Source organism: Dysidea avara, chromosome 2 (genome assembly GCF_963678975.1).
Source record: "Dysidea avara chromosome 2, odDysAvar1.4, whole genome shotgun sequence".
NCBI lineage: Eukaryota > Metazoa > Porifera > Demospongiae > Dictyoceratida > Dysideidae > Dysidea > Dysidea avara.
The window spans coordinates 46,693,666-46,706,168 of NC_089273.1; the positions used below are offsets into that span (position 1 = coordinate 46,693,666).

A 12,503-nucleotide genomic window follows, 5' to 3' on the forward strand; every position below is an offset into this window, starting at 1 on the left:
TCTGCTCATGTGATTGCTACTAAAACAATTGATCGAAAAAAGTTTGGCGATTGAAACCCTATTCGGCATTTTTTTTATTGCCAAAGTTTTTTACTACATATATGGTAGGTACATTGTAAGATCAGTGTATATATGACGTGCATGTTGATTAGGCACCTACTATAGTGTTGAATTTAAAGTGTTGGTCTTTTAAACTACCAGCACAGGAGTTTACTTTAAACAAGCTGTGATTAAAAAGCTGGAGCCACCAGACTCCCTAATCAAAACTGCTGATGTGAACTGTTAAACAGTACAGTCTGTTATCAGCCACATTTAATGGTAGTTTTCAAGATGCTAATACAGGTTTTTGCAATTGAATTCGGTGACTTTGCAATTGAATTCGTCCTGTTTGCAATTGAGTTCATTGCTTTTGCAATTGAATTAGTCCCGTTTGCAATTGAATTCGTCGGTTTTGCAACTGAATTTGTCCCGTTTGCAATTTAATTCGTCGGTTTTGCAATAGAATTCGTCGCTTTTGCAGTTAAATTTGTCCATAACAAGAATGGCAGCTGGAGCAAACACGAAAACATGATGTAGCAGCTGCTACAAGAACTTGTTCAAGTACAGCAGTAGTAAACAACTCTTTATAAGGCAATAATTCTTCCTCTACAGCCTATCCAGCAACATTCCAAACTCTACTATGCCATTCGTAATTAACTTGTCAGGCAGCTATCAGCTTCGCTTACTACCAGCTTCAATTACCTTCTAGTGTCTCAAGTGTAACTCTCCATGGCATAAATAATTTGTCTCTTAATGAACGGTTGGTTTGTTGATGACAAATTGTAATGCAAACGCGACGAATTCTATTGCAAAACCGACTAATTCAACTGCAAAACCGACGAATTCAATTGCAAAACCGACGAATTCAATTGCAAACAGGACGAATTCTATTGCAAAACCGACGAATTCAATTGCAAAGGCAATGATTTCAATTGCAAAAACCTGTAAAATGCCTAATGGTCTGTACCCCAGTAGTCTGTAAATATTTGCATAATAGCAAGAGTTTATAATGGTGTAGGGAGAGTGTCGAACTATGCTATACCTTGTGAAAAATGTTCCAGTAATAAAAGTCCTATGGCATTGTTAAAAAGACTCTGTGATTTGTGTCGATAGGTAACTAATTAAGTGCAGTGGGTCCACACATGTACGTTGAGAGACTGAAGGTACAAAGTGAAAGAACAGTGTACTTAAGAAAAGTATTGCACAATGCACAAAGAAACTTAGTACAAAGAGAAAAACACAGCCAGCAAACTTGGAAAGCCATAGATATCAACTTCGCGTGTGATAGCTTATACGAGATTTCATCATGGTCGCCTTTCTCAAAACTGATAGTCAGTGACACGTCTAGATGGGGTTTTAGCCATAGGGATTCAATACGGACCACCCAACCAAACTAAGAAGGTGTTAAATCTGGGTAATCAACAGTAGTCAGATTTACGAGAGGACACAAAGATATGTGGGCTACTTTACAGGCTCATTTTTCACTGGGTATAGCAAAGTTCGATACTCTTCCAACACATTATAAACTCTTGATAATAGTTAATATGTATTCTCAAGTTGTTCTGAAAACCTCTACACTCAATCAAAACCAGTGATAAATTCACAACCAGGGCTAAAAGAAAGCATATGAAATACTACTAGAGTTGCAACGATACAGTGTTTAGATGTACCAATGTATTGCATCTGGTGTATCACGATACAGCAATATATTGCACGATACAAAGTGGAGTCTAAACAATGGTCTATGTGGTTTTTAAGGGAAATCGGTGGGCTATTTTTTTTCTTTTGAGAAGTATTACATACTATTCAGTTTAACCACAATGTACAATAATTTGATTGTCAGCCATAATAACAAACCACGATATGTCGATGTATCACAATACGCGATATATCAATATGGTTTGACTTTGTATCAATTCAGCAATATTGTCTTAAAATGATACAAAACGTGATATATCGATATGTTGTTGCATCTCTAAATGTTACCATAAATTAATGGTCTGGTCCAAATATTGTAACCTATGTAATGTACAAACATAATACAGTGGAACCTCAGTTATCTGAACCCCTTGGGACCAGTGGTAGTCCATAAGTCTGAAAAGTCCGTATCTCTGAAACTATGCTTACAATAGCACAAAGAAAAATTTAAAAAAAAAAATTATTTCAACTACTCTAATAGAACAGTCACTACTCTAATAGAGCAGTCATTTCTGTAGTTTACTTTACCGAGAATCCGGATTAGTGGAGTCCAGATAACTGAGGTTCCACTGTACGTATACTATTATTAAGACCATGCATGTAGCAATCCGGCAGCCCGTGCACTATTCTGTATAGTGAAATAAATTATTTAGGTACATTCCAAGAATTTGCTAATTGGAATATTCAAATTGTTAAGTGTGTTTGTACTGTTTATTATTATATATTTGTAAGTTTCATGTACTTATTTAAGCTTCTTTTTTTTTTTTTAGTGAGAAGATAAGGTCACTAGACTCAAAAAGAAGTGAAACAGATCTTAAATAATTTATCTTTTGTATGTATAATTGTGCTGTGTGTAAAAATCCAATGTTTATTTATAAACATACTTTTTATGAATATTTTGTAATTAAGTTCAGTTATATTTATAAATCTACTAGTTATTATTAAAATATATGAACATGAAGTACAAGTCCACTTTGACATGTTGCATCTACCATTGTGTTCATTTGGTTCTTTTATGTGAATACACCATGAACCGGACAATAAAAATGCTTGTGCTTAAAAAATTTTCGATCCAAATAATTTTGGTGATCAAAAATTTAGTATAAATAAAATGATATCAGAGGAAAGCTGGATTGCTTGACAAAGATTGCCACTATGCTAGCTAACTCAGAACACTAGCAGCTCTGTCAGTTCTAAGACTTGACATTGATGTAGCTAAAGCAATACTATGCTAGTTGAACATAAGCTGGTGAAAACAAGGTAGACCATTGTGGTACTGGAATGACAGTGTTAGTGGTAGTGTTGACCTGTTTGTATTGGATTGTAGTGGTAGTTGGTGTGTTTAGTTTAATGTACTTCAACTTTCAGATATCATCAGGATTTGTGTATGGGATTATCTATTGCTACAGTATGGTGGATATCTTGTTGAGCATCAATCCATACATTTCAGAGGGTGCCTTTCAGTTTATTAATATACTGTCAAGCTTTGCACAATTAACTCCTCGTTTTCTGGGACAACTTTGTTTAGTAGAAGGAATGAGTGGAATTGATCAGCTGTTCATCCATTACTGTCATGCTGTTGCTGTTTCATTGTTGTTGTTAGTGTTTGTATTTGCTGCTAGATATTCTCCACGAGTATCTTTGTTCATTAGTCGTTGTATTCTTCTTCTATCTCTGTTATGTCCAAATGTCTTAAACATACTGTTGAGCAAAATTCTTATCTTCATACAAAGCCTGTATTGCACAAAACAAAGGTTTTTTCTGCTGTCACCATCCTTGGCTTAGGAATTGGCTCTTTCTACACCATTGGTGCTTCTTGGTGCTTTATTCCATATACCTGGAGCCATCTTGGTAAATGGTTTGCTCAACATTCGTAAATGGTTTTCTCTTGTCCACCATTCCACCCAATGCTTGGCACCTGACCAATCACAGCCAGAAACAATTGCGATTTGCTCTTCAGAGAGTGGTATGAGAAGCTGTTCAATTGATGATTCCTGTATCATGCAACACATCAGACAATTGTAGTACATGCTGCTTTTCTGCTACAATCATTATATTCTTTGCAATTAAGCAGAAGGTCTCAACCGCTGCTCTTCTGTTTCCCTTTGAAACACTGGAGTACACCCTTTCTGTTACTCTCTGGTAAGATCTTGTCCAATGAGCACTACAGCCTTTCAGTACCAGTTCAGCAGTTTCTTCACCAACCACTTCCCGCAATCCTTTGGATTCGGTATCACTCCAATCAACTATGATTCCTTTAAGAGTTTCACCCACCTTAAAATAGGAATGCTCCTGTTGACATGTATCAAACATTAACTTGAAAGCTAAACAATAAAATTCAGATGATTCCTTGTTACCTCTCATGCAGGCCACAACTGCCCATTTCATTGTTGTATAGTCAAACACAGTGGCATTGAAAAGGTAAGTGAGCTGTGTGTTCATTATACGTTGTGCTGGTTTCAAGGAAGTCAGCATCTGCCAATAGTTTGCACATCAATGGGCTCATTATAAACTGGGAGGTGATTGATGAAGAAATTGCATAATCCCTCATGTAAGGCCTTCCAAGCTTCTTATATGCCTTTGACAATGCACTTGACCCTTCACTAGCAGCATCTTTACAATCTACTTTGTCACACTGACTCATGGATCAGCAATCTTTTCCATTTCACCAACAACAGTTGATAAGACACATGTATCTCATAATATTGATCAATGCGATCATAACTACTGCCAGAAATATCAACTGAACCAGGTCGATAACCTAATCCTTGACCACATTGTAACTGGCGAGAAGTCAAGTATGGATTCACTGTGAAAAAAGAGGGATATAAGATGGTATTTCCAGTGGCTTATTGAATACAAAAAAGCTTGGTATAACCTGTATTATACTAACAATCTCTTGTAAGACTTCAGTTAATGTGTTAAATATACTGAAACCATATATGCGATGGTATAGTGTTGACATTATATTAGATATAAGCTACTTAAGGTAATGTGGTAAATAAACTGAAACCATATATGCAATAGTATAGTATGGATTATACTAAAGTATAAAATTAGTATAACACAGGATTTATATTAAGGCTTATTTGTATTCAATAAGCCACTGGAAATACCATCTTATATCCCACTTTTTGCACAGTGATTGTCATCTATAAGGCCACCTTGTTATAGTGGCCAGGTCCAGAAAGTCCATTGATTTAATTTTTGTGAATAGGGCCACCTCATTTATAAGGCCAGTGGCCACATACTGCAGGACCAAACTGGTAAAACTAACACAATATTCCCTTAATAAAGGGGCCAGCTGAACAGACGTTAAACGTATCACTGCAAAAGTTACTTCCTGAGTATCTGCCAAATCTATGACAATAGTTTAGAAATGTGCTTCATGCTTTTAGCAGCCATTTTGCCTCAAGTAACGAATAATCCTATCTGAGCATTATGATGAAACTTGTAGTATATGTATATAGCTGTTACAGCAACTATAGCCAGGTGTTGATTTGTTGAAAACCTTGATAATAAGGCCACTTGTTTATGGCTGAGGTTTTCATTAATAAGTCCACCTCACTAGTAGGGCCACTTATTGTGGGTCCCAAAGCTGGCCCTATTAACAAGATTTCACTGTACTTAAGTAAACTGAACAGTAGAACTCTATGTAGCTATATAGCTAAGCCATGTAATGTACATATCCCTATGACAATTTACCACATAAGTGCAAACTGTATGTAGTCTCATACCTGTCCTATCACATGCTGGTACATGTGTAGAGTTTTGCATCAGGCAAAAGAATAAAACATCATTAGTGATGCACCAATTAATTGGTGAATACTCAGACATTGGTGTATCGGCCACATTTCTGCATTATACTTTTAGCTGATTAATACTTAGCCAATTAATTTAACAGACCTGGATAATACTATTTTCCTAACAATACGTGTTTTAAAATCACAATTTTACCTAATATAAATGGAATTTTGGTAAACATAAATATCGGATTGGTCATCAGTATCGGCCACTATATGTGAATTTCAATATCGGCTAATTGACAAAATCTCTTATCAGTGCATCACTAAGCATCATATTGTTTCTTGAATGCTGCTCTATGGTCCACACTATGGATGGTAACAGTAAACAACTACAGTCCATACTAGCAGTATATCATTACCACAATGGGACTGATCCATGTAGATACTTAAGATACCACAATCTACAAACAACCTATAGTTTTCTACATGAGATTATAACTAACTGACAATGAAATGAGTTTGTACTGGTACCTGCCATGTGTTTTAGGATTCTTCAGTAGATAAACAACCCTGAAGGAATGATGTAATAATCACCAAGGTGGAGCTGAGGTGATTATTACATCATTCCTAAGGGGTGTCTATCCACTGAAGAATCCTAACAATGCATGTCTTAGTAATTTAGACAATGGCCTGTGTTTATAGGTGAAAGAAAGCAATTTGTTTGTCATGTTTGTAGCTATAGGTGTTCATCCAGTAAGAAACTAAATAAAAGCCCTGCATGTACTTTGCAATTATCAAAGCATTCTACCAAGAGTTAATAATAAGAGAGGAGAGTATCTAATGCCGTATAGTCCTGTAATGGGTTTCGTTACTTTCACATCGTTTGATGCCCCATGTAAAATTACGTAACAACATTGCGTTAGAGGCGCTTTAATAAAATAATTATTAAGCACTGACTGAGGACACGCTTTATCAAACCAGTTACATAGAATCTAATGGGGAGAGGTAACAGCAGCCAGCTAGTGTTCTGTGACTAAGGGGTCTGCCAGAATAACAGAGGTAAGTAATGTATGCAGCAGTATGTATCACATCACCACCAAGATCACTTTAATATGCCTGGTTGTAATGTTTTATGCTGCAATACCGCTATTAATGCTATGAACAGAACTATTAACACAGACATGGGAACAATTTCCTTCACTCCAGATATATTTCAACCTGCCTTGGTCAATTATAGTAAGGGCAGAGGCTCAGATTGTCCCATGCAGTTGCACGGTGTTGATGGTTTTGCAGCAGTGTTCGTAGTTGAAGTATTCTTTACTAGAGGAATAGCATAACTGTAGCTAATGGATAATACTGTAGCCTCTTTCCCAAGGGTCTGAAACTCACATAATCTTACAATTTCTGAAACAGTTTTTGTTACTTTCACATTGTTTGATGCACCTCTACATACCATTATGTAACAACACTACATTATAGGCACATTGATAAAGCACTGAGACATGTCAAACTCAATAGGTGACAGCAGCCAGTCTTGTGATGACTGAAGATGATGTGCGACTAATTGGTCTGCCAGGATAACAGAGGTATGTATGCATTATGTATCACATCACCTCTGTTACCTTCAATTATCCTTGAGTGTACTGTTTTAAAAATGCTATGAACAGAATTCTTAGCACAAGCATGGTGATAATTTACTTCAGGGATATTTCAACCTACTGGTGACCATCTTTTAATAGGGACCTAGTGTACGTTTGTTTCACTGGGGTGTCACACAAGCACTCACTATTGGATGATCTGCGTCAAAGACAAAATTTACCTTAGCCTTTGGTTTACAGCTTTTGACCTGACTTGAATGCATCTTCCTGAAATTTTGTCTGGTGTTTTAGGCTTAATTGTTAGGTTTTCATCCCTGGCCACATCCAATGTGGCCATTTAGCATTTTTAAAAGTTAGTATAACTAGCTATAGTAAACCAAGAAAGCTGCTGTCTGGGCCATGTGAGCCAGCTAGATATAAATCCGTACACCTTCATTGTTACTTTAAGTGTTGAAACTATTTAGGTTTATTATATCCATTTACCAAACACACCAGTCCTGTGCTTTAAAATTTCTTAATACATCCTATCTATATAACCAGGGGAGTAGGACAAGACCACGTGAATGCGTAATAATGTTGCACAAGTACTTAAAGTATTTCATGTGAACTGAATAGACCCTTGTACAAAAAGTAGAGGAAGGGGCTTGATACATATTTTGCTCTATTTAGTTTGTTGCTTGCAATGGTGTGATTCATGATTGGAAAGATGCTGCTGTTATGGCAAGGGCTAAAAAGGGGGGCTAGTTGTGGCCAAAAAGCTAGTTGTAAATGACTTTTGGCTAGTTGCAAATGGTGATTGGGCTAGTTCTAAAATTTAGACAAAATAGCCAGGTTTACTACAGGAAACTATACTTACGTATTGTACCTCTTAACTCTTTTACAATTTACCACAGGGATTTGACTAAAAGTCTAAAGATACATCTTGAGATAGCCATTTTCAAAAATTTTCTATTTCATGGTCTACTACTCTGATTAAAAATTACCTTACTAGTTTTAATTTCTTTCTTATAGTTCACTATAAACTGAAAATCAACACATTCATCAAATCAATGCTTTCACGCACATAATTATATACATAGTTATTTTGTCCCTTCAGCTTGCTAATTATTTCCAGATCTCACTCATTCTCTAAAATCATTTCCAGGTTCAATCTTGGCACACTTATGTTTCAAAATTCTTGGGGAGCATGCCCAGACCCCTAGAAATCCCTCTTTACTGCCACTTTGTCTCATGACTTTCATGTCAACAGTAACAGTAGGCATCAATGATTACAATACAATCGTTGTTGCATGATCTATTACTTTCAACAGGTAGTATGACTATGGTTTAATAAAATATTTTTGTTAGTGCTTTGTAGTGCACGTGATCTTGTCTTACCCCTCTGATCTACAACTGTGAAAGATACATCATTGAAATCACAGTAAAATTGTTACAGAGCTTTGAAACATTTTAAGTTTTTCTATCTCGTAAGTTTTAATATTTATTTATAGGCTCTGAGTTTTAACACTTCTTCCCATCTTCGACTGTAGTGATATTTTGTAGTCTTGACTGTTGACTGTGAGTTTGACCACAATCACAGATTGAGATTGACTTAATAAGTGATACGTGATACCCCTAGTGTTTTGTTTTATAAGCCTAGCACTACAATTAAACAGTTGATTCTGAAGTCACAGTCTAACCCCCTCCACCATACTCCAAATAACCCACACCCTGTTTTCCCATTGTAATCTATAACATCTGAGTTTTGCACCACTAGCAACTGTAGTAGGCTATCTATCATTGTTACCAAACAACCAACAACATACTTAGTAACCATAGATACAAGACAATAACCATAATTATGTAAGTCCAGGAGCACGACTACCTGAAAACTTACATTCATAAGTGAATAGAATATAATAAAAGACTAAATACAACAATGGAGAGTGAGGGCTAGCAACAAGAAATCAAAACGTAAAAATTTTGAGCCATCCAGCACCAAGATGATTCAGGGAAAAACCCACTGGGTTTTACCCACATACGCATGATACGCACATCAGTAATGTCATCAGTAATGACTGAGTTTCTTTCTGTAGCTATGTATGTGTTCACTTCTTCATTTTGATGACAGTAGTGACTTTCCATGTAGAATTCTGCCGTTCTCCTAATACAAATGTCATTTTGCAAAGTATTTTTTAGACATACTCTGTAAAATGAAATACAACAGTAATTGTTTTGTTTGTTTTTGTTAATGCAGGTAGCAATGATGTCATCGTCTAATTGTGGGTCAGTCATGACTACTCGCACAGCAGGTGAAATTGGCCAGTATCTCCTCATATTGTACATAGAACTCTATCACCAAGGGTGACTTTTTTTGCTGAAGAGCTGCAGCATTTGCAATAGTGTGATGCTACACTGTGGTACTTCGCTCAATAACTTTTTGTTCCAAGTTTTATGTACATGCTGTAACTGATCATATTATTGTTGTTTAAATATCACATCTTTTTATTTACAAATAACTAACCCTTTGTTATCACATCTTTATAGTAGATCCAATATTACCGTAACTTCTTTCTGTAACAGAACATGTACAGTATGTTACCTCTATTACATTCAGATGGTAGCCCTAATAATTTATGAATGGAATGTGGCTTATTCGTGGTAATGCTTGATCTGCTAAAACACCCTGAGGCTTTTATTTCAAATGTCCTATGTGGTCTGACAATTTCACTGTTTTATATGTACTAGGAAATACACCATTTGGTCTTCTTTTCTGAATTTGGAACCAAACCATTATGTCTTTATTTATTATACTGGACAGTCTGTAATTATTGATGCATCCAGTGGGGGGAGGGGGAATGCATAATCAATAAAGACACTAACAATAATGTTCATGTACGTGTAGACAGTTCAAGAGTGTCATTATCTACAACTTCACAATTATCATTTGTACACTCAGTCAGATTGTTATCACCAGGAACTTGTCGCTTCTCCAACAGAGGGGACATTACTTGTTCTAAGTACGATTTCACCATTAAGTATTATTCATAACCTTTCCGTAGTTGACTCTCCAACAAACCCCATACATATTCACTGTACACAGAATCACAACTGCACTTTACCTTTGATTTAAACCCCTGGGTTACCATACATGAATTGGATCACTTCATCTGAAGCCTATACGTACTTAATGTCCCTAGCAGTGCAAAACACGCTGTGCTGTACATGATACGAAAGCAGTGGATTTTTAAACAACATTTCAGTCTAATAAATAGAGTAGTTACAGTTGTACAGGAGCAGCTTTACATAGTAATTGCATGTTTCAAGCCTTTAGTGAAGGGGGAAAGGGTCCTGATGTAGGGAAAGAGAATAGTGCACGTGCTGAATTGTCGCTGTTCAATATAGTGCAGACCAGCTAAATAAATTACTTCACACTTGGACACGCTGACATGGTCCACATTCTGTGGGTATGCCTTACAATGACAGTGTACAGGACAAAGTTCTTGTAAACAATTTCAATTTAGTACATACTGTAACAGTATAGTTGGTATTTGAAGGCACACACATGTTGCTGTACCTTAATTTGTTTGCTACTGATTATGGAGGATGATTTGATGCCTACCAACTGAGGCGATTCACTTGGTTTGTCTTTTAACTCAGACTCTACTGATTGTGTGCAGTGTAACACCATTTTGCAGTAAATGTACTTGAAATTTAACTGTTAGACTGGAGTGATTCAATTATATCTAATCACGAGCAAAAGTTGAACTTGCACACGCTGGATAACAAATGGCAGAAATGATAACCCTCTTGAGTTTACTTAATATTGGGACAGTCTGTACTAATATATTGCAGGTCCCTATGGTGAATGGGTGAATCCCCAAATTCCCTGTATCCCACCAGTCCCAACATAAGCAGCCCATTGTGTTTATGTTATGAAGTAACAGCTGCTTGTGCCTAATTGTATAAAATAACAAAGGTTATCTGCATGCACAACATGGGGCAGGGCACAAAACCACTGTACTATCAGCAAAGATTGCAAATGTAATTTAATGCCAATATTCCTGTATTAACTAATTCAATGAAATATTAAAAATTAATTTAAGGTGTTTAATCAAGCAATACAGCTACTCAACCTATACAGCACTGTGCATGACAATAAATTGATTTCAGTGGCTGCTTTGAGCTTCAGTAATGGTGGAGTAATATATAACATACACCTGTAGAATGGCATGACCCACACACTATTGCTAACTGTCACAAATGAAAGGCAGACAGTGCTGCACGGATGATTAGGTATGCAGATATTTAACAAAGTTTTACAGATACAACAGGAAGTACTGACGAAAGAAAAATTTGAAGAATTCACAATATTATTAATCAGCTTTGACGAAATAAAATTTGACGAAAAGCAAAAAATAACAGGTCTAAACACTGACTTTTGAGGTGCTTATTGGACAAATTAACCAATTTGTCAAATTTTACTTTTGTAAAAATTTTCCTGTTGTAAATTTACAGTTAATATTGTTTCAGAAATTGTACTAGCTATAGTATTATCCAATAGCTACGTAGTTATGCTCACAAGCAATTCTAAGGGGAAGGGGGAGGGGGGATATTCTGTAGGTCTAGTTCAACTACCAACACTGCAAAACCATCAACACCACTGCAGGGACAATCTAAGCCTTTGCCCCTCTACTATAATTGACCAAGGCAAGTTGAAATATATCTGGACTAAAGGAATTATCACCATGTCTATGTTAAGAATTCTGTTCATAGCATTGTAGCATAAAACATTACAACCAGGCAAACAGTGGTGATCTTGGTGGTGATGTGATACATACTCATGCATACATAACTCACTTCTGTTATCCTGGCAGACCCCTTAGTAGCACGTCAACACAGGCCACTGGCTGCTGTCACCTCTCCCCGGAATCGAGGTTTGATAAAGCGTGTCAGTGTGCTCATAGATAATTATCTATGGTGTGCTTAATAATAATTATTTTATAAAAGTGCCTATAGCGCAGTGTTGTTACGTAATTTTACGTAGGGCATCAAACGATGTGAAAGTAACGAAACCCGTCCTGTAATAGACGATTGCGCAGAAGTTAAACGGCTTCTTTTCCGCGTACAGACTGGCTAGATTATTTTCGCATTTAACCACAAAGGCTATCCCAGACACAAGGGCGTGCGTTCAACTCGATGTTCAAGTTCACCACGAAGAGCATCGTTCTGTTGCGTAAAGAAGTGTGGCTGTTAACCTCGAAGATAACTCTGGGGAAGAGCGTCTGAGAAACCAATAAACACGAACCAAATTAAGGCAGAGTATCGCTTCGAATTTTCACTGCGTCGCCATGTTGCCCTGCCTTTGAGCATTCTTGAATTGAAGGAACACTGTTCCCTGTACATACAGCACAGTCTTTAGTTCAGTCTTCGAATATTCTCA

At 36.6% G+C, this 12,503-nt stretch overlaps 1 protein-coding gene and 1 long non-coding RNA gene across 3 annotated transcripts in view; one reads left to right on the plus strand and one right to left on the minus strand.

Moving 5' to 3' along the window:
• LOC136247473 (kelch domain-containing protein 3-like) overlaps window positions 1-2,699 on the plus strand; it is a 71,281-nt gene extending 68,582 nt beyond the window's left edge. For both annotated transcript variants that reach the window (XM_066039185.1, XM_066039184.1), the window contains exon 11: window positions 2,508-2,699. In XM_066039185.1, coding sequence (XP_065895257.1) covers window positions 2,508-2,559 — 52 coding nt within the window. In that variant the 3' untranslated portion in view covers window positions 2,560-2,699. The remainder of the gene's footprint in view (window positions 1-2,507) is intronic.
• A 6,290-nt stretch (window positions 2,700-8,989) lies between these two features.
• LOC136247470 (uncharacterized) lies at window positions 8,990-12,032 on the minus strand. Its single transcript, XR_010697586.1, has 3 exons — window positions 11,921-12,032; window positions 9,585-9,634; window positions 8,990-9,529 (listed from the first exon to the last, which is right to left on the minus strand). It is a non-coding gene; the product is annotated as an uncharacterized lncRNA (long non-coding RNA).
• Between the last annotated feature and the right edge of the window lie 471 nt (window positions 12,033-12,503).